Genomic DNA, 23,085 nt, shown 5'->3' with positions numbered 1-23,085 from the left:
GAAAAAAAGCAAAAGTTCTAAAACCAGACTTTGTTTTTAGATGATGGATACACATGTTAATAGTAGGTATCAGGACAGTTTGGGTTTAACACGGTTTAGTGTTAAAAGACATTTTTAACTTTTGGATTCATGCACTCCCTCCCTCCATCTCCTCCGGCAGTGTCCAAACCAAACAAACCATAGTTAACCTTGTGGCTTGTTGGGGGGGGGGGACAAGTTCAAGCTATGTGGTTTAAGAACAGGGATTGTTTTACCAAACCATAGTTAATCACCCACAGTTTAGGGTTTAGTGTTGCATGTGAGCAGGTCCAATATCTGAAAAGAGGCATCCTTTCTTGCATGTGAGTGAAGTCTATGCAATATAATTTTTAAAAAACCTGCTGCCTTATAAAATTGGAGACGTATTTTTGGTCAATCAAAATGCTTTCTTTTAAATGCAACTAACAGGTTTAATAAAAGTTGCAACCCTAATAATTGAAAACATTTATTTTAAAAAATCTCAGAGAACATGGTAACCCAAGAGGAAGCAGCAAAGAGAGTATAGCTCAGTGGCAGAGCAAATGCAGAAGGTCCCAGGTTCAATCCCTGGCATCTCCACGTAGGGCTGGGAGGGACCCCTGCCTGAAATCCTGGAGAGCCGCTGCCAGTCAGTGTCAACAATATTGAGCTAGATGGAACAATGGACTGACTTGGTATAAGGCAGCATCCTATGTTCCTAATAGGAACAGCAGGAAAAACCTGATCTCAGAACAGAAAGGTCAGATGATTAGAAACCTCACAATATGGTAGGTGAAAGACTGCTATTCCTCCCCCCCCAAAAAAAATCTAGTTACCTGAATTTGTTACTCAGTTGTTTCATAGACAGCAGGGAGTTCTGCAACATCTGTAACAAACAAACAAAAAAGGAGAAACACCATTTACATTGCGCTGACAATGTCACTAACAATGGAAATCCATTTTATTTTGTGTGTGTGAGAAAAGTTACTTTTCCATTGCTCGGCGAGTCGCCGTTTCCAAAAGTGCTGGTGACCACCAGGAGGAGAGTTTCCTTTTCAAGGTCCCTTAGATCGTAATCGTCCATACAGATAACCTACAAGGGGAAGGAGACTTTATAAGCCACTGGTAGACACGGGGGGGAAAAGGAGACCAGGTTTTGCTGGATAAAGTATATTGAGCCCTATGTCCATCTACCAGAGGACTGGGGAACCTTCTTCAGCGCAAAGACCATATTGCCTCTTCGGAACACAGGAAGGTGCTTTTTAATGAGTCAGACTGTTGGTCCAATTAGTTCAGTATCATCAACACTGACCGGCAGCAGCTGTCCAGAGTGCCACTGCTCCTTTGTATGTGGCTTCCCTGTGTGCAGAGATGCTGCTGGCGAGGGAGCAATGACTAGCAATGTGCCACCAACCTGCTCTCAAGGGGGGCCCCTCCCAACCATATTTTAAAACTTATTTTAACTTAATACAGGGTTTAAAAAACCCACAGCCCCACCCCCCCAATTACTTCCGGGGTGGATCTGGGGTGGGACAGGTAGTCCTCTGCTTGGGACAGGGCAGGTTGGCCCTCCTCAGGGCCCACAGATCAGGGCCATGGGCAGATCAGGAGGACTGCACACAGCCCTAGTTTTTAGACATGTTGTACTGTTTTAAGACTTACGTATGTGCCACCCCGGAAGGGTGGGATCTAAATTTAATAAATAAATCAAATAAATCATTTGTGTCCCCTGCAATGTGGGTGTGGAGGACACTCCACATTTTATTATCATTAGGAATGGGCAAATATGTCAGTTTTGGTTCCTCTCAGCTTCTTATTTTTCAAATATTAGGTTCTCCACATTTGCACATAATTTTGCAATTTTAGTCCTCATGAAAATGTATCAGCATTTTATATGCATATTTATACACATTACCAGGGGTGTAGTCGTTCGGGGTCATGGGAGGTTGTAGACCCCTTACTTTTTTGGGAGCAGGGTCCTAGCAGAGTCCCTACATACAAGCCAATCAGCATAAAAGGAGAGCATGTTAGCCACTGAGAAAAGTCTTCTCACTTGGCTAACAACACACTTCCTTTTCCTTTCATGCTGATTGGAGCCTATCAGAGTGAAAGGAGGTACATCAGTCATTGAGAAGATTCTTCTCAGTAATTAATACACACCTCCCCTTTCAGGCTGATTGGTTCTTAGGTCAGTGAGAAGTGAGCTTCATGGCAAAGTAGCTTGGTCTTCCAAACCCTAGTCCCACACTTGGCTTCATTTCATAATTCTTAAAATCAAAACTGTTCTGGCAATGTTTAGCCTCCAGAGAGAGATTGAGCAGGGGGAAACCTACGCACACCGCAGTTTTATTCTGGTTCTATAATTCTGTAATTGCAGAAAAGACCGTGAATCCGGGGGGCATGGCTGTGAAGGGACCCTGCACTTCTGCATTTGCGACTACACTACTGTGTTGGCTGAGGAACTGCAATGCAAAACTCAGATAAGTGTGAATTTTAAAGGCTGGCTGTGTTTTGGTTCACATATTATTTTGTTCAGTGTGAATTAGGTAGGTTCACCTCTAAAAGTGATGTGACTCAAACTTTACTCCAATCCTTAGTTACTCTTCTTTTCTCTCTCATGAAAAAATAAAATAAAGGTGAGCTTGAGACCTCTTACTTTGGTATTGAAGGCACAGTTGAACAGGTCACAAAGGTTCCGGGCCAGCGTTTCCGATTTTCCTGTTTCTGTGGCGTACAGGACGGTTGCCTTGACCCTCCCTGCTGTGGCCCTACGCATTAGTGACGACGCAAAAAGCACCGCCCTGAGAAATGAGGAACCATACACTACTTGTCAGTTGTGTAAACAAAAGCCAACAGCAAAATAGCAAGAAGAAAACCAATTATAAAAATACAGCTAATTAAAATATATAGTAAAACAGCTACATTAAAACATTCATAATTAAAATATATATAATAAACCCATTAAAAAAGTGAAAACAATCGAAGCAGGAGATTCAAGTCAGGAAGTCAGGGAAATGCTTGTCTTCATGAGCCGGCAGGATGCCAATACTGATGGGCCTCTGTATTGCAACAGAGGGGCATTCCACAACTCTGGTACCACCAGTGACAGCCTGCCTCCGTGTTATCATGACATAACAATAAAAATAGATGTGCAAAGGCTGCTAACTATCGATGGACAACCTCAAGATCCCTCCTGCTCTTTCGTTGTATGGTCCGTTACCTTGGGCTGGACAGCCCTTCCACAGAGGACATCTTCAAACAGAGGACTGTCCTCTGTAAGTAGGTCACACAGCCCTGCTATGAACACACAGATAGTGGGTGTGTTGGTTGAGAGCAAGGCTAACTCCTGTGACTCCCCTCACATGCTCTTTCAATACATGGGGGCATTTTCCGAAACCGCCCTTCTGTTGGCAGAATGGTCCCCCCTTTGGTCCCGGAAACATACTTGACCCAGATGCGGAATTTTATCTCTCTCTTCCTGGGCTTGCGTCCCTTGTCCTTCCAGACGTGCGTTTTCCATGCCTCCACCTTGAACAGGGAGAAAGTTGAATATTTTAAGAGAACAGTTGCCAGGATATATTTGTTAGGCTGATGATGGCAAGGAGGGCGCTATTTAATGGCAAGATTACAGTATTGGTGGGCTTGTAACATATTGTACATTTTTTCCCATCTGTTCAGGAAGCCAACCATTAAGACTGAACTGAAGATGCAGCTTTGTTAGAAAGATGCCTGCATGGACCACATAAGAACATCAGAAGGCCCATCTCATCCAACATCCTGTTTCCCACAGTGCCCAATCAAACAGCCCCAGGAAGCCCACAGGCAGGGCATGAAGGCATCAGCCCTCCCTCACTGTTACTCATAAGAACATAGGAACAGCCTGGCTGCTGGATCAAGCCAAAGGGACCCTTTTCTCACAGATGCACTCTCCCTACCCTCTTAAAACTTCAGCTTGTTTTGCTCACCTGGTAATAATAGAACGGGGAGAGGATGTAGTTCAACATCTCCTGGTGGAAGAGAGGGGTAATGCTGCCCGAGATGGGGGGGACAAGCCAAACCCAGTCAGCCGGACACCCCCCTCGAATCCGGTATTCATTCTGCATGTACTTCATGAATGACTCGGCAGCAGAATGATGGTCCATGATGGTGACGTTTCGTTTCTGGAAGAGACACAGAAGCTCTCAGTGGTCAATTCTAGATAGGGATGGCGGAGAAATCTGATGAAAATGGAAACAGGAGCACAAATGTTTGCTTATTCTTCCCATGTCCAGAATGGAAATCAATCCAGAGAATACAATCAGCATCAGCTGTTGTCATTGTTGCCTTCAGTTCGCAAACAATATATAATCAATTATGTTCCCCATTCCCTTTGCATTGTGTTTCCTTTGGACTGAATTAAATAGGGTGGAATAACATAATGACAATATAATTTAATATAAATTACATAAATTTTGTAATTTCACCACAGGGATGAGTAATATAGTTTTTGACAGAAGACGAGCTGCAGCAGAACGGAAACAGTGCAGCACACAACCAAAATGGAGCACGACTCTTACTTCCAGATGGCTGTTTATTGAGCACTGATTTATGTGCAAAAAGTTTGCAGGGAGCTGAGACAGCATTGGTTATTTCTTGAGAATCCATTCAGATTTCCCTGCAGGGAGAGGTTATGCAACCGGGATTTTAGTGTTGCGGCAGCTGCCCATTGGAATGCACACCCAGTAAATACCAAGCAGACACCTACAGTATTGGTGTTGCTGTTCAGGTGCCAGCCTAAAAACACATTTGTTCACCCAGGCTTCCTCTTTCCCTTAAGTTGATAATTCATTTTGTTAATCGATTTGCTATTCTCATTTGTTTTTATAGATAAAATTTTATTGAAGAATGTTCTGTGGCTCACACCACTTTGATATTTTTTAAACGTTTGGTGGTATAGAAATATTTGCTAATAACACAAACTAACAAGCAAACAAGTAAATAATCTAATTTAAATAGGAACTTGGGGACCAGGCTTATACCGAGTCAGACCCTGGGTCCATCTTGCTCATTTTGTCTACACTGACTGGCAGCGGCTCTCCAGGACTTCAGGCCAGAAAACATTCCTAGTCATGACTGGAAATGCTGGAGATTGAATCTGGAACCTTCTGCATGCAAAGTACATGCTTTACATCTGAGCTACATCTCTTCCTCTAAAAATAAAACAAGATTCTAGTCCTCATAATTTGGCTCAGTGTTACGTGCGAACTGAACCAGTGGAAGTTTCTGGACTTTGCAGAAGGAGACCAGCATAGGAACAGAGGAAGCTGCCTTGTACTGAGTCAGACCACTGGTTTCATCTAGCTCAATACTGTCTACACTGACTGGCAGTGATTCTCCGGGGTCTCAGCCCTACCTGTTTCCCAGCCCTACCTGGAGATGCTGGAGATTGAACCAGAGACCTTTTGCATGCAAAGCATGTACGCTGGGCCACTGCCCTTCCTTAAATAGGATTTGGTCAGGCCAGTTGTCCATGTAGCCTAGTACAGCCTGCTCTGACTGGCAACAGCTCCCCAGGGTCTCAGGCAGAGAGGGGTTCACCCCCATAGCTTTTTTAAACCAGAGGTGACGAGGACTGAACCCGGGAACTTCTGCACGGTGTGCATGTGCTCTACCCACTGAGCTACACTCCTTCGCCTCCCATTTCTTTTCCCACTCACCTGAAAGCTATGCAGCACTGCAACATTCACCTCTATCACAGCCTTGTCCTTCCACAGGGAGGAGAGCTTGTTTGTTTCCAGGCCCATCCTTCTCCCCACTTCCTGTGAAGGAGGGGGAGATGGAGAAAGCACAACATGTCATATTCTGGATCCCTTTTCAGCACCACAGAAATGGCCTTAACCATTGGCCTATCCCCAACCTGGTCCGCCCCCTGATGCTTTAGACTACAACTCCCACCATCCCAGATGATCGGCATACTAGCCAGGGCTGATGGGAGTTGGGAGTTCAACAGCATCTGAAGGGCACCAGGTTGGGAGAGGCTACTATAAGCCACCACCGTCCCATGTTACAGAAATGCTACAGACTATTCGCTAACATTCCAACTACTGAAGGGGAGGGATCACCCATTGCCCAAGTGCCAACCCAACCGTTGGAACAAGAAGAGTCGATTTTCCTAGAGGATGTACTCAGCAACATCAGTGCAGTAGAACTTAGGGTTGGGGCGCCAGTATATGCGATTGTCAGGAGCAGTTGGTAGTGGGGCATCCTGGGGATTCCATAGCCCAGTTGGCTTGACCAGACATGCACACAGCACTGCCCCACCGGCCTTAGTCTGCCCTCAGCCAGCCCTCACCTGCCTGCTTCTTACTTGCCATCACTCCTGGGGATGGCAGTGGCTATCAACTTCTTCCTTTCATTGCCCATTGGGACTGGTAGGGCAGAAGTCAGGGAGGCCCAAAGCAGGTGGCGCCAGAGCCAATGAGCGGCGGACCCAACTAATTATTGTTTTGTCCCCATCCTCCTCCCAGCTGACATCTACAAAGGCAGCACTGAGATGGAGAAGGAAGCTGACAGGCACTGCCACTCCCTGGCCTGGTTGTAAGCAGTAGCGTAGTGGCAAATTCAGAAGTGCAAGGTCCCTTCATGATAGTCATGCCACATCCTCTCACAGCCACGCCCTCTCACTCGCTTACTTGCTCTCTGTTGTCAACTCCACACTCCTCAGTCCTTCCCATGCATGTATTCTCTCACAACCACAGAAGTCCCTAAGAGCATGAAAAGGGGAACGTGTTAGCTACTGAGAAGAGTCTTCTCAGTGGCTGACTCGCCTCCTTTCATTCTGATTGGCTCCAATCAGCATGAAAGGACAAGGAAGCATGTTAGAAGGTCCTCCTCAGTGGCTAACACACTCCCAATTGGCTTGTAAGACGCTGGAGACAGAGAAATCTGGCTGGGACCCTACTTCCAAAAAAGTAAGGGGTCTAAGACCCCTGAGACTCTGAATGACTACAACCCTAGTTGTAAGTAAGAAGGCAGGCAGGTGGGGGCTGATTGAGCACAGACCGAAGTTCCATTCGCCGTAGGAGACCACCCACCACTGATCAGTGTACAGTGCACTTTACAGCATTTCGTTCCTAAACTGAAGGACATGGATCCCTGCACCCAAAGAGCTTCCAATTTTTAAAACAAAGGGCGAGAAGGAAGAGAGGCAGAATAGGGAAGGATGACTATGAGTCGGTCAAATTTCAGTTTTGCCTATGCTGCTGCTCAAGCAACCTTCAAAAATGCAAAAGTGTACCTGAAGAAGATTGTAGCGCTGTGCGTCACAGAAGTCCCGTACTCCGATCTCGGTCCCCACGTACCAGCCATTAAAAGGGCAAGCTGTGAATTCCAGGCCGCCAACCTCAAGGAGCATGTTTGAGACAGCAGGAACTGTATACCACTTCAGGTCCAGTTCTTTAAACCATTCATATCTGGCAAAAGGGAACCATACCGAATTCCGTCACTCCACTTCTGAGGTTCAGAGGTGAGTGCTGCACATTCAGCAGCCAACAGCACCGCCCACTGGGATGGTCCACAGCTCAGTGGGTAGAGCCTTGCATGCAGAAGGCCCCCAAGTTTAATCCCCAATGGCATCTCCAGGTAGAGCTGGTAGAGACCCGTGCCTGAAACCCTGGAGAGCCGCTGCCAACCAGTGTAGACAATGTTGACCTAGATGGATCGATGGTCTGACTCAGTATAAAGCAACTTCCTATGTTCCTATGGACCGATGTGCAAGAGAGTGACAACAACAATTGATTTGCAGAACCACAAAGTATCTTTAGGAGGAACGCCCCTAAACATCTCAATGTTGACCGACTTTTGGGAGGAAAAAACAGAAAACTAGGGGGGAGGGTGAAAAGGAGTCCCTTTCACAGGGGCATTTCACACTCCATCATTTTGTTCAGATCCCACTTGTTAGCTGTCCATCGCCCTTTTTCCCTGGACAGCCTGTCAGAGTTAGTTTTGACTGTAGAGTCACCCAGGCCCCTCAACAGTCGCTTCTCCTAATGCAGAATAGCTACCTCGTTGCAGAAAAAAAGTAAGCAGAATTTGAGGGTCTTTGGAGAATGCAACTATTACCAGAAGACTAAGTTGGTATGGAATGTAGAAGCAGATTTAAGAGAAATAGTTTCAGCCCTTGATTTCTAATATTTAAGACTCTTTACCATGCACCCAGATAAGATATATATAAAATGAAAATCAAACTTTCTCCTTAATAATATCTTGCCAGCCAAATTCTTTATTGCATGGCAAATAATCTTTTTTATTTTTTATTTTAAATTAAACCCTTTGAAATTAATGGACATAATTTAGGTTTACATATTTTAAAAGCAGCAAAAAAGGGGGTATTGATTCCAGTTTAAAGTTAACAGATGAAGAAAGATGCTAGCTAGCTAGCTTGGGCAAAGCCATGCATATCATATGTTAGCAAATACCAAGGATGGCTGTGTTGTTGCCCTTAAGAGCCATGCAATGAAAGACCCATGAAAGTCAAGGAGATAACAGTATGAATGTGGCACAGATTGCCACCTTTGTAGGAGAAGATCAGAAAGCTAAAACCGCAGGAGCTGCCAACAATAAGCCACATTCATGCCTCATTTTTAGGAAACACCACACATGCTTTTTTAAAGTCGAGGTAAACGTGGAACACGTAGGGTTTTTTTTGTCACAGATTAAATTACTAGCTGCTCTTTATTTAGAGTTACAGGAGACATTACCTGATAGTAAAACAGGCCTCAGTGCAGTGTTGCTCAGGCCTTAGAGTCAAATTCACACGTGTAATCCACACAACGTTCAAGTGAATATTTGCAGCTGAACATGGCAAGTGGGTCACATGAAAGCTTGGGGGTTCTTGCTTGGGATTGATTTATGGTCATAAATTTTCTACCACACCCTGAAGAGGCAAGTTGCTTTTCAATATCAGTGCTAAAATGTAACCTGAAAAATAGCTGGCCTCTTCAGCTTTGTTTTGCTGCCACTGTCTGCATTTTATCCCAAGACTAAAGGCACTCCCTGTCATCCTGTTTGTTGAGCAGGGAGGTTCAATGACGTTGCGTCAAAGTAAGGGTTACCCCACATTTTCATTTTTCCATCACCTTCCTTTTTGCAAAAACTCGGATCTTTTGGGAAAGGTGGTTTGTCGTGCAAGACCTCCCATTCCACTGTAAGTGTGCAACCAGAATTTGCCAGTATGTGATCGAATCCTGCCCTAAAACAGCAACGGTCTGGAAGCACCCTAATTCAATGTAATTTCACCCTAGAGGCCCAGAGAAATGACCTCGCTTCAACAATGGCTGGCCTGCTAGTCAAAAACAGGCGCAGGATGCTGTCATCTAAAGCCAAGGCACTTACGTGGGATGCTCCATCGGCACTTCAAGGATGAGCTCTGGCGGCAGTTCAAATAGTTCTGGGTCTTGACCGTCAGCTTGGAGGATCAGTGGAACCACATCAAAGCAGCCGTATTTGGGCTTCCAACCAAGCTGCATGCATAGCTGGGAGAAGTGAAAGACATGAGGTGGGCTGGGGTTTTTCCCCTCTGTATCGAGGCAAAAAGAGACTTAACTCCCTTGATGCTCCCTAAGGGCCAGTGGTGACTGGTGCACATTGGGACTGGTGGGGCGGAAGGCAGGGAGCCCAACAGATGGTGGAGCCAGAGCCAATGACAGGCAGAGCCAAGTGACATCAGTTCTGTCTAGGTTTGGGTGAGAATTTCAATTCAGGTCACACCTCAAGCAGAATTTATCAAATTTGCAATTTCTGAAACCATACGAGACCTGAAACGCAGCCATCCTTTGAAATTCACATTTATTAGAATTTGGGGATGCAGTTCGCCAACTAAACAACATTTACAAAAATGCATATATTTGGGTGTGCATAAAAATGAATACTTGAGTGGAAATAAAAAATACATGAGTGCAAAAAAGGGATGATGTGATGAGAAATGGCTTGCAAAAATGTGTGCCTTTGTCAAAACTGCCTACAAAAATGTGTTTATTTGGAGAAATTTGCACTAAAATGGTGGAGAATTTTCATGAGGATTTTTTTTAAAAAATTGCAGATTGCTGTAGAAATGTAAATGTACTGCCTTGAAGTCGATTCCGACTTATGGCGACCCTATGAATAGGGTTTTTATGAGGCTGAGAGGCAGTGACTGGCCCAAGGTCACCCAGTGAGCTTCATGGCTATGTGGGGATTCGAACCCTGGTCTCCCAGGTCGTAGTCCAACGAGAACTGAATTTAACATTGGAAAAATGAGAAACTGAGAAAACCAACACAGACAGGTCTTTCCTTCCCTACTTCTGTCCCTTTCCTCTTCTCTACTGAGATCTGCAAGGACGTCACTGAGACAAAGCAGAATGAGGAAGCTGGCAGGCAGTTTCACCCTGGATTAGTTGAAGTAAGAAGGCCGGCCGGTGGGGGCTAGCTGAGGTTGGTGGGGCAGTGCCTCATGCACCCTAACGGACCACTTCTACGACCAACTTTGTGCAGGTGCTTTCTTCAGGGACTGATGCACTCCTGACCTGCAGTCAGCCTCCGTAGTCCACAGCCAGTGGAGGGAATCAGATCATGCCACTCACATTGCCTGCCCCCTTCCCCCTCCAGACTGGAAAGTGTGTCACCATCCGATCTGGTATTTATTCATTTCGTACATTTCTATAACTAAGAACTGTAACTGCAATAATACAGGGGAGGGCCATAGCTCAGTGGCAGAGCATCCGCTTTGCACACAGAAGATCCCAGGTTCAATCCCCAGCATCTCTAGAAAGGGCTGGGAGAAACCTCTGCCTGAATCCCTGGAAAGTCGCCACCAGTCAGTGTGGGAAGCACTGAGCTAAATGGGCCAGTGGCTGAGCTTCCTAAGTTCCTCCTGAGAGAAATCTTTTACTGGGGAGGGGCCGCAGCTCAGAGATAAGAGTATCTGCATTTCCAAATAGGGCTGACAAACGACTACTAATCTAATCTCCCACCTGCCCTTTTCAACTTTTTTTTTCATTTTTGTAGCACTCCCCCAGGATTGGAAAAAGTTCAGACGTAGGAAGGGGGTTGGCTGTTGCAAGTTGCCCTCTGGGAGTGCAGCCAGCTTGATCAAAAGACCACGAATACGCCAGTTCTGTTTACATTGATTTTTGGCACTCCCTGGCTTTCACGCCTACCTGTGTGAACTCCACATTGGCTGGGTCGCCCACCACAGAACCGTCCGGCATTTGGTAACCGGCGTATCGGATGAGTTGGCTGTTCCATATTCGGAAGTCGTGCTTCCCATCAGTCCTCTGGGGAAAGACAGTGATGGCAGATCTGTTCCAAGAGACGGAGCGAATGTCAACCCGTTCCCTGCCTTCTAAGGAGCCCAAGGAGGGTGGAGGAAAAGAGCTCATACCGTATATTTCCTTCATTGGTGGAATACTCCAAGTGTCGACAGAGGTGCTCAAACATTTCCTTGGCTGTAGTACAACTACGGGCATCAAATACCTGGAAGCAGCAACAAAAACAACGTAATTACCTTTCCCACACAACCCAGAAGGCAGCAAAGGGGTGACAGTGGCAACCTTAGATGACACCTACCCCAAATCCGCACCATACATTTAAGCACTATGATACCGCTTCAAAGAGTCATGACTTCTCCCTCAAGGAATCCTGGGAATTGTAGTTTGTGAAGGGTGCTGAGAGCTGTTAGGAGACGCCCCCGCCATCTTCTCACAGAGCTACAACCCCCAGAGTTCCCTGGGAAGAGGGATGGACTGTCAAGAGTCAGAAGTGGTTAGAACATTGGGCTGGGACCTGGGAGACCAGGGTTCAAATCCCCACTCAGTCATGAAGCTCACTGGGTGACCTTGGGCAAGTCACTGCCTCTCAGCCTAACCTACTTCACAGGGTTGTTGTGAGGATAAAATGCAGAAGGGAAAACACTGTACACAACTTTGAGCTCCTTGGAGGAAATATGGTATATAAATGTTAATCATAATCATAACCATCATCATCATCATCATAACAACCACCACCACCACCACCACCACCACCATAATAATAATAATAATAATAATAATAATAATAAAAAATAAAAATAAAAATAAAACAACCACTCTGAAAACTGTAGCTCTGGGAGAGGGACTGAGATTGGGGCTCTTTCTTTGCTTTTTGAAGGTCTTTTGGGTGGCTGCGTGGGCAAAACTCAAATTTGACTGACTCATATTCACCTGTCATGCCACCTCTTCCTCCCTAACCTCTGTTGTCTGCCCTTTTTTAAAAAAAATTGGAAGCTCCTTGGGTACTTCATCTGAGAAATGAAATGCTGTAAAGTGCATGTACACTGACCAATGGAGGGTGGTCTATTAGGGCGAATGGGACAGTGCCCTACCAACTTCAGCCTGTGTTTAGCCAGCCCCCACCAGCCTGCCTTCTTACTTACAACCAGTCCAGGGGGTGGTGGTGCCTGTCTGCTTCCACTTCCTTAGTCTCAGTGTCGCTCCTTGCAGAGCTCAGCAGAGAAGGGGGTGGAGACAAAACAAGAACTGGTTGGCTCTCATTGGCTCTGGCTCCACCTGTTGTTCGGGCTCCCTGCCGTCCGCCCCACCAGTCCCAACAGGCACAAGTCACCATTTTGAAACAAACCAGTCACCTGTAAATTGGACCACTGGATTCTCCCAATGCATCTCGGAGCATTTCTCCAGGCCTGTTTTGTTGCAAAGATGAGTTCCTCCGTGGTCAACTGATAAGTTCCTGTTGTTTCAATCTCTTCGGCCACAGCTTCCAGACGCGCCAGGTGCTCTTCTATTTTTGGCCTGGGGTTTTTTTGGGAGGTAGAAGGAAACAGTAAACAATGAGTAGCACCACTTTGAGCTAACACCGTTCAAAGAGGAGAGTACAAAAATATCCCTTCAGCCATATCTTTTGGATCAAGGAGACACACAGATGGGATTGCCGATGCACAATAAATTACCCAGCAAAGGTCCCACTAGGGAATGACATTTTGCTGCCCAACGCAAAGGGCAAGAGGGACCCTTCTCTTATTCCATGTACAGAAGCCAACCAGGTTTGGCAGCTCAATCTTAGGTTGCCGTTTCTCAGTTCTCAACAGAACATCAGGAAAAACCTCCTAATTGTTGGAGCGGTATGAGAATGAACCCATGACCTAGGGAGGTGGTGGGCTCTACAACACTGGAGGCATTCAAGAGGCAGCTTCATGGACAGCCACCTGTCGGGGATGCTTTAATTTGGATTCCTGCATTGAGCAGGGGGGTGGACTGGATAGTCTTATAGACCCCTTCCAACTCTACGATTCTATGACTTCTGCCCATTATCAGGAATTAGGAAGTGGGCTTTCTGGAAAAGCTTAAGCTCAGAAACCCTCTTTTTCTGGAAAAGCAATTCTTCACGTGTGCTTCTGCATGTCCTTCCTGAGAAGACAGAGGTGCTCCAAACTCCCCCAGATTCCTGGTGGAGGGGCAAGGATGCGATGAATTGCCAGACCTGTCTGACATTTAGCGCTGTGACATTTTCAAAATGGGAAATGAACCAAGGGCGCTGAGATTTCATGGTGTTTTGATGGCTGCCAATTAGCTACGGATGTATTACGCTACAAGCCTCCATGAAAGCAGAAGCTTGTTAGCTCTAATTTAAAAGAATTGACTCAAAAGCAATCAGCAGGGCAGGAGAACAATCTTGGATATTAGAAACTGCTTTCATAAAAATTAATTGGCAGATGGGGGATAGTCAATTTAAAATAAACCACATTTTCAAATGTGTGTTGTTTTTTAAAAGACATCTGGATCATTTATGAAGCTAATTTGGAACTGGAGAGATGATTAAAACCCCAGCCTGGGAACTAGGAGGAAATTGCAGGTACCTTCTCATCCAGCTTTGATGAACTATCAGTCATGACAATATTCCTCAAACACAAAATAGATCAGGGGTTCAGCAGAGAGGCACTAAGGACCCCTCCAGACACCCTTTTTTATTGTACATTCATGATGATTTGTGCTCCTGATGGTATCGGGGCAGTTATACACGATCCCACTTTGAATTGTGTTCACCTCAGCAAAAGTTTTGGAGGCAGACATACTGCTTTGTTTCCAATCAGTGCATGTCAGATAGAATCATCATAAGACCAAACAAGCACTCACTCTTTAAATGCATTGTAGAATAGATTGACAAACTCTATTGCTTGGGGTAATAATTCATCTCTCAGGATGGGGCCATCTCGGGGACCTCTGACCAAACCTTTGGGGTTCATGACAGATCCCTGGCACACTTTGGTCCTGCAGTGAAGAACCTGAAGTAAAAATAGCAAAAAAGAGAGAGAGAGAGAGAAACAGGTGGATAAAATCCATGGCTGGCATGAGCAGTGGGCAGAGTCGGGGTGAAGATATCAGCTGCAATGTCATCATCTGATGCACCCCTTCTTCACTTGCAACATCACAACTTCCCTTTTTGAAAAACAAGTGGCACACACTGCAACAAAATGTCGCAGCGTGGAGTACTCCTGTTCAGGGTTCCAGCCAGCCATGTCCTTTCCAAAGAGATGCCATTCCATTCCCCCTCCAAGTTTCCAATCTTTCCTCCCAGACACTCAACATTCTGTGGCCACCACGCATGTTAAATCCTCATGGAGCTGTTGGCGGGGGTAGGATTTCCACTCCCGACGGAAAGAAGGGGCAGAGTTCTTGCCCATTTTATTGGCTATTAATATTTTACTGGGAGACCAGGGTTCGAATCCCCACACAGCCATGAAGCTCACTGGGTGACCTTGGGCCAGTCACTGCCTCTCAGCCTCATGAAAACCCTATTCATAGGGTCGCCATAAGTCAGAAACGACTTGAAGGCAGTACATTTACATTTTTATTCAAGAGTCTAAGGAAAGCGTTTTTTAAATGTTGATGAGGGAGCGAGAGGCTATCAATGAGCCTGATCAGGAGGGTTAATGTTTACTGCTGGAGCCCCCACTGACGTTAGGAGGTAGAGTTCTCTACCTATTTTTCACAAGAGTGGCAAAACCTTTCCGTTCCAGCTACTGTTCGGATTCACCAGTGGCAGCTGGTGCCTGTTGGGACTGGCGGGGCGGAAGGCAGGATGCCCGACAGTAGGCGGAGCCAGAGCCAATCACAGGCAGAGCCAACGAATTCTAGCCTTGCCCTCATTCTTCTCTGTGCTGTGTTTTAAAAGGGTCAACACTGAGATTACAGAGGAGGAAGTTGACAGCCAGTGCCCCTCGCCCGGCCTGGCCGTAAGTAAGATGTCAGGGAGGTTGGGGCTGGCTGAGGGCAGACTGAAGTTGTTGGGGCAGCATCCCATGCGCCCGAAAGGACCAGCCTCCACTGGGGTCCATTACCAACTCAAAGTGATCCCAAACTATGCTCTGCCACTTGCTCCCACTACTAGTATTGGCAGCATTTGCTGCATATAACAATGAAGTGGCCTCCTAGATGTCTGAGAGCCAAAGTAGAGAGTGGCTCTGGGCTGCTCTCCTCGCTTTGGGCACCAGCCTTGCCCACTGCTGGCACACACACCCCCAACACCTTACCTCTTTGGCCTGATGGTGCAACACGTCTTGAAGGCTTGTCCCGGTTTCCCAGTTTTTAATTTTTACATGCCTTGGACACCCAGACCTTTGCTTGGTACCATTCTGGAGAAGCCTCTGGGCAGGAAAGGAAGGAAAAAATACACACGATTCAATCATTTTAAAGAAAGCAGCTGGAGTCAAAGATGAGGCAACAGGGCAGAGAGCTAAATGAAGCTCCAGAAGAGTTTAGGGTGTCTAATGCTATGAATCTCCACCTATGTTCAACTAGTATTGTTGTTGTTATGTGTCTTCAAGTTGAGTTCAGGTCTGTGGCGTCCTTTATGGAATCAATCCATCTCTTGTTTGGCCTTCCTCTTCTTCTACTCCCTTCTGTTTTTCCTAGCATTATTGTCTTTTCTAGGGAATCATGTCTTCTCATTATGTGTCCACAGTGTGATAACCTCAGTTTCATCATTTTAGCTTCTAGTGATACTTCTGGTTTAATTTGTTCCAACACCCAATTATTGGTCTTTTTCACGGTCCACGGTATTTGCAAAGCTCTCATCCAACACATAAACTATATATCACAAAATGTTGTTAAGTCTCCAGTGAGCTTTTTCCAAAGGAAATAGAATCTAGATACATGCTGCCACTCAGACAATTGGAGCCTTGTAAAAATAGGAAGTTGCCTTATACTAAACAAGACCATTAGTTCATCCAGCTCAATATTGTCTACACAGACTGGCAGTGACACGACAGGGTTTCAGGCAAAGGCCCTTCCCAATCATACCTAGAGATGCCAGAGATTGATAAATAATTATTATAAATAATAAATAAAAAATTGAACCCAAGGCTATATGCTCTACCCCCAAAGCTAGTATACATAGCTTACATAGCTCACATACCTACCATTTTATACTCACAACAGTCATTTGAGGTAGGTTAGCTAAAAGAAAGTGGCTATTCTAAGGTGTGCTTCATCGCCAAGTGGAGATTAGAACCTGGGCCTCCCAAATCCTAGCCTGACACTCTACCCACTACACCACACTGTCTCCCAAATCACTGCACTTGCAAGGCTTTGGCCTCTTATGCTCCTTTGGAATAAGGGCATGCCAGATTTAGACTCACCTCTTTCTCTGCTACAGTGGGCATGATCACACCAGGTTTCTTGCTTAGATGGTTTAAGATAGCAACTTCTTGTTTCGCCAGGCTATAACAACAAGGATAAAACTGGTTTTACAAAACTCAAGCAAAATGTCTTCTTTAAAGTCAGTCTTCGCCATCTTGGCACCTTCTAGATGTTGTGGACTACAGCTCCCATCAGCCCCACCCAGCTATCCTGGCTGGGGCTGATGGGAGTTGTAGTCCAAAACATCTGGAGTCTTCCACGGTAACAGATCCTCCATGAATGCTTGTGGTGGGCCAGGAAACCAATGGCTCCATTCATGCTCAAATGGGGAGAATCAAATTTCTTCATAAGCTCTAATTCAGCCATTTCCCTTATAAGTTTTGAATATTTATCACTCTACTCTGCTTGTTTATTGGTGAAAAGAAAACACTAAATAAGAATGTCACAAGAGTCATCTGAAGGAAACCTAACCTAGCTATGGTACAGCCTGTAAAACACACGGCTGGGCCTGGGCCTGAAGTTGTTGTTCCAACTTCACCTGCAAGCTGTGGCAGGTGCAGAATGCAGCCACTGGGTTGCTGACTAGGGTATCCTATCGACACCACATCAAACCTCTGCTGAGGAATATAGGTCCATGTTGTTCAGTACTGTTGACACTGACTGGCAGCAGCACTCTTGGGTTTCAAGCAGGGAGACGCTCTGCTACTGAGGTATGGCCCTTCTCCTGAGGGAACTGCTACCAGGCACAGTTCATGGTTGCACTTTTATTTATTTATTATTTATTTATTGCTTGAATTTATATGCCACTTTTCCATACAAATATGCTCAAAGTGGCTTACAAAAATGCAAATGATGACATCAGTAGCAATCAATTCAATCAATTTAGCATTTAAAGCCCAAACAACTTTGGACCAGGTTACCCAAGGGACCGCCTTGCCCCATATATTCCTACAGGGCAGCTGTGCTCCTCAGGTGGGGCACTGCTAAGAGTACCCCGTGCCCCAGAGCAGAGGTGTGCTTACTCTGAACTAATCACCGGACTTTTCGTGTGGCAGCTCCAGCCCTCTGGAATCAGCTGCCCGCTGAAATTAGACAAGCACCCAACGTCAGGACGCTTAGGCACCTACCACCTACTGAAGGGGGCTTTGTCCAAGAAGGCTTTCCCTAGGGTGTGAGCCGGTCATTCATCAAGTATTAATTGCACATCTGTAGGAATGGTGATTGTTTTTTGGGATGTGTAGGAGTGGTATTGTTTTTAGAATTTAGGAACATGGGAAACTGCCGTATACAGAGTCAGACCATTGGTCCGTCTAGTTCAGTATTGTCTACACTGACTGGCAGTGGGCCAGGGTTTCAAGCAGGAGTTTCTCCCAGCCCTACCTGGAGATGTCAGGGACTGAACCTCAGATCTTCTATAAGCAAAGCATCAGAACTACAGTCCCTTCCCACAATTGTGCATTTTAACTTCATCGAATCATAGAGTTGTAGAGTTGGGAGGGGCCTGTAAGGCCATCAAGTCCAACCCCCTGCTCAATGCAGGAATCCAAATTAAAGCAGATCCAACAGGTGGCTGTCTAGCTGCCTCTTGCCATTGTTGGAGAGCCCACCACCTCGCTAGGTCATTGGTTCCACTGTCGTATCGCACTAACAGGACGTTTTTCCTGATGTTCAGCTGAAATCTGGCTTCCTGTAACTTGAGCCCATTATCCTGTGTCCTGCACTCTGGGATGACTGAGAAGTGATCCCGGCCCTCCTCTGTGTGACAACCTTTTGAAGTACTTGAAGAATGCTGTCATATCTCCCCTCAGTCAGCTCTCCTCTGATTTTTGTCTTGCTACTTGCACTGCTTTGGTGGCTTCAGGCTGTGAAGCAGTTTATAAATTTGCAAAATATTCATTCAAAGGAACTATTATTGTGGCTGTTGGCAGCAGCTCTAATGTCTGTCGTTCAAAAATGGAAAACATTACACAATTTACAATTGCCTTTGTGGTCTAATAATGTCTGGAATCTGGCAATATCTGAGAAAATAAAACACAATTCAAAAGTGTTGAAAGGATCTGAAAACCCGGAAGACTTCTATGTCATTTGGTGGGAATTTGTCACTTATGCTACAGCAAATTATCTGCACAGTTTGTTACCTGCACCAATGTACGAAATTTGGAACTCATAAATATGATTTATAAAAAATGGTTTGCCTCTGTTGATCTCATTTAACCGTGAATACCAGAAGAGTGGCTCTCCAATGTGATAGTGAAAATGTTGATACTTTCATGTATATCCCTTAAATTATTATTATTATTATTAGAGACCCAGTGTGGTATAGTAGTTAAGGTGCTGGACAACCACCTGGGAGACCAGGGTTCAAATCCCCACACAGCCATGAAGCTGACTGGGTGACCTGGGGCCAGTCCCTGCCTCTCAGCCTCAGAGGGAGGCAATGGTAAACCACCTCTGAATACCACTTACCATGAAAACCCTATAAAAGTTGGAATTGACTTGAAGGCAGTCCATTATTATTATTATTATTATTATTGGAGAGCCAGTGTGGTGCAGTGGCTAAGGAGTTAGAGTACGCCCTGGGAGACTAGGGTTCGAATCCCCACGCAGCCATGAAGCTCACTGGGTGACCTTGGGCCAGTCACTGCCTCAGCCTGTCAGAGGAAGGCAATGGTAAACCACCTCTGCATACCGCTTACCACGAAAACTCTATCCATAGGGTTGCCGTAAGTCGGAATTGACTTGAAGGCAGTCCATTTCATATTATTATTGTTGTTGTTGTTGTTGTTATAAATACATTTGTAAAATAAATAAGGAAACATAGGGAGAGCACCAGGTTGGCAAAGGCTACACCACTTTTAGTAAACAGAGAAAGTTCCCAAGCTTGGGTTAAATCAGGAAGATTAAGTGGGAGATCCCAGGGGGGTTGCTGGTTGTGATCAGGTTGATGCAGGGAGTGAGACTGGGAGAACACCCACGGACCCAGACAAAGGAGCCACGTCAAGCGCCTTCAAATATAAACTGGTAGCAAGCTAGTCATAGCAACGAAACAAAGGCAGGGAAAGTGCTTGACAGAACCGATTGCTCTGGGGAATTCACTGGGTGGACATTTCAAAGAGCCTCAGACCAACAGCTGGTGAAGAAAATAGCCCGCGAGTTTCCTGCCTAGAATTGGTTTCCTGTATAATAATGCCTTCTGAACTCGTCTCCCTTCCTTTCCATTGGGATGCTGGCTGGGCTTCAGGAGACTATTTACGGAAGAGCCGCCCACAGCTCAGGGCCGCACATCTGCTTGGCATGCAGAAGGCCTCAGGTTCAATCCCCAACGGCATCTCCAGGGAGGGCCGGGAGGAGGATCTCCTGCTCGAAATGCCCACGGAAACACCAGCAAACGTTGGCGAGTCCCAACCAGAGAGGGCAGCCTGGAGAACTGAACGTCAGCTTGGAAAAAGGTGAGAAACGGAGAGGAATCAAAACTGACAGATTTGTCCACCACTACTCTCAACCATGTAGGCCGCTCAACCATGTAGGCCGCTCTTCCACCTCAGGTCCCCATATGTTCTGGGACTACAACTCCCACCATCCCCTGCGGTCAAGGGATCATGGGAGTTGCAGTCCGAAAACATCTGGGGACCCAGATGCAGGACACTGACGTAGGCAAGGGTTGGTGTGGGTGATTCCATGTAACTGTGAAGGAGAGAGAGATCCATTTGGTGAGTGCGTTAGCTGACAAATTCCAGAGGGACAGCTGTGGTAATCTATTACTGAGGACACACACACGGAGATATAAAGGCTGACCGCTTTATCGTGGAGCACACTTTTGAGCCCTCTCTTGTCAGTTGCCTCAGGTATGATGCGTTTTGCTGATGTCGCTGCTGTGCCGAAGCAAAAAGATAAGGAGTCCCCATCAGCCCAGTGTGATCCAAAGGAACAACTGGTCTTCCCAAGGTTTACTGGGAAGTTCTGCTTGGGGATAGCCTCACTCCTGCCTTTCCTGAGCTTGTCTAGTCCTGCTTCCTCCTTCCCATGGTGGCCAATCAGATGCTTCAAGAAAACCCGCAGGCAGGCAGGCAGGCAGGCAGGCAGGTTGCATCGCCTGATATTCAGGGGTACACTGCCTCTGAACCTGGAGGTTCCGTTTCATCCTTACGGCTAACAGCCATTGATTGTGAAGGGCCAGCATATCATGTATACCAGGGGGAGGTAAGCTGGCAGCAGCGAGATGTTGCTGGACTCCAACCTCCATCCTTCCTGACCATTGGCCATGCTGGCTGGGGTTGATGGGAGCTGGACTCTAGCAAACGCTGGACGTCGCCATGTTGGCCACATCTGATCTAAAGCAATAGCGAATTCAGTTTTCTGGAGCGCCAATCCTTATGTAGCACAGTCTGCCCACAAGAACGAAGCATTAAGAGGCTTGCTGGAACTAAAAATTCATTTTTATGCACACGTTCCCCTAACACATGCATTTTTACAAATATTGTTTAGTTGGCGAACTGCATCCCAAAATTCTAATAAATGTGAATTTCGAAGGAATGCTGTGTTTCGGAAAGTGCGAATTTGATAAATTCTGTTTGAAATGCCAACTGAATCGAAATTCTCACTCATCCCTGGCTGCAGACCTCACTTGGGAAGGCGTCTAGTCCCCTTTGAAAGAATCGAAGCCAGAGGCCATAAATATATTTCATTCCGATAAAATCCATATATTCAATGTGTACGGCATGAAGTGACATCTTTTTTATCTCTGTTGCCAGTCAGGTCTTGTGGACGTGAGCCAAGGAGAAAAGGAAGCGAGAGCTCTCACCTGCGAATGTCCCCAGCTGCTTTGTCCATGTTATTATTGACGTCCTTTCTTGGTTGAGACTCGTTCTTCACAGTTGGAGGCGTAAAAAGGCAGGGGCACATCATTTTTTGCATATTAGGGAGGGGGTTGCGCAACAGCTCTCAAATCCTGCTCTCAGCAAGGTGGACAGACACCCATCCACAAAGGGAATGGATGCAAGTGAGGTGGAGAGGAATGAAGAACACCTAAAAAAAAAAATAAGAAAAACAATTATAAAAAGAATCATAGAATAGTAGAGCTTGATGGGAGCTGGAGTCCAGCAATATTTGGAGGGCACCACTTTGAGGGAGGCTGCTCTAAAATTAGCTCAGACCTTTCCATTTTGGAACTTCTGATGCCGAGTCCCTCAACTTTAGCAACTCTAGGGAAGACTTAGTTCGGAGGCGGGGGCGGGTTTACCGTTTTCGGCTCCAGGGCCGCATTCCCTTCTAGATAACCTTCTGAGAAGCTGCATGCCAGTGGTGAGCAGAGCCATAGGCAAAAGTAGGCAGGGCAACAAATATAAACTTTACCTTTGTACCATGGCCTAGTTTCTACAGTGATGCCCCTCTCCAACCTCCATCGCGACAAACAAGAGGCATTATCCAAGATCTAAGACCCCTTCCGGCCAAACAAAGACACTCTGAGTGCAAAGCAGGACAAGTGAAGGGAGTTGCCTGGGGAGAGTTCCAAGGGCCACATAGAAAGGCCTAGAGGGCCACATTTGGCCCCCAGGCCCGATATTCCCAACTCCGGCTTTGCAAACACATTTCCAAAGAAGAAAACACCGTTGAACACAGAGGGGCTTACTTCTGAGTAGATATGCATAGGATTGCACAGTCTAGCACGCTGTTCTTCCACGTTGGGGCCCCAGATGTCGTCAGACAACAACTCCCATCATTCTTGGCCATTGGCTAAGCTGGCTGGGGTCGATGGGGATTGTAGTCCAACAACATCTGTGGACCCAAGGCTGAAGAACAGTGGTCTAGCAGACACCCAAACATTTGTAAACATAATTTAAATGCATCAAAAATAAAGATTTCTCTCATCTTCAAACCAATCAATCACTAAATTTCCCATTCTTGTTGCTACAACAGAACAGGCTCCACTCATTGCAGTTATATGATTCTGATTAAGCAATGGGCTCAAACTCTTTAACAGAATGCACAAAAATCAGTGAAAGTTATAAAGGCTTCAGGCACAGTCCTCAGCGTGTCTTTTACGCAGAAGTCAGCCTCACTGAATTCAGTGGAGTTTACTGCAAAGTGGAAACTGGTTGCAGCCTTATTTTGGGCGGGATTGGGCCCATAGCTCTCTTTTTAAAAACCACAAGCGATAAGAGCATGCCACGCGATACTCTGTTTCTACGATTTACAAAGAAGGAAAGGAAGAACCCACCATTTCAGTTGGTTACGTTTCAGGTTCAAGGCGATTGCTTTCGACAGAAGCAACAAACCAACCAACAGGAGGGGGCATGAAGAAATTAAAAGGGACATAGGAATCTACTGTATACTCAGTTGGACCATTGGTCCATCTAGCTCCATACTGTTTGCACTGGCTGGCAGCAGCTCTCCAGGATTTCAGGCAAGGTCCTCTCTCCCAGCCCTATCTGGAGATGCTGGG

At 46.0% G+C, this 23,085-nt stretch overlaps 1 protein-coding gene across 1 annotated transcript in view; it reads right to left on the bottom strand.

Annotated features, from left to right (window-relative positions):
* Positions 1-21,561, bottom strand: part of NOS2 (nitric oxide synthase 2) — a 41,454-nt gene extending 19,893 nt beyond the window's left edge. The window contains exons 1-15 of the mRNA XM_061604943.1: positions 21,445-21,561; positions 16,643-16,724; positions 15,536-15,649; positions 14,139-14,287; positions 12,635-12,797; positions 11,396-11,487; positions 11,172-11,313; positions 9,370-9,509; positions 7,274-7,448; positions 5,694-5,795; positions 3,963-4,157; positions 3,443-3,525; positions 2,654-2,798; positions 986-1,090; positions 834-883 (exon numbers count right to left, since the gene is read on the bottom strand). Coding sequence (XP_061460927.1) covers positions 834-883; positions 986-1,090; positions 2,654-2,798; positions 3,443-3,525; positions 3,963-4,157; positions 5,694-5,795; positions 7,274-7,448; positions 9,370-9,509; positions 11,172-11,313; positions 11,396-11,487; positions 12,635-12,797; positions 14,139-14,287; positions 15,536-15,649; positions 16,643-16,724; positions 21,445-21,557 — 1,850 coding nt within the window. The 5' untranslated portion in view covers positions 21,558-21,561. The remainder of the gene's footprint in view (positions 1-833; positions 884-985; positions 1,091-2,653; positions 2,799-3,442; positions 3,526-3,962; positions 4,158-5,693; positions 5,796-7,273; positions 7,449-9,369; positions 9,510-11,171; positions 11,314-11,395; positions 11,488-12,634; positions 12,798-14,138; positions 14,288-15,535; positions 15,650-16,642; positions 16,725-21,444) is intronic.
* Between the last annotated feature and the right edge of the window lie 1,524 nt (positions 21,562-23,085).

This window comes from Rhineura floridana, chromosome 21 (assembly GCF_030035675.1).
Source record: "Rhineura floridana isolate rRhiFlo1 chromosome 21, rRhiFlo1.hap2, whole genome shotgun sequence".
NCBI lineage: Eukaryota > Metazoa > Chordata > Lepidosauria > Squamata > Rhineuridae > Rhineura > Rhineura floridana.
This window is presented reverse-complemented; position numbering and strand designations above follow the sequence as displayed.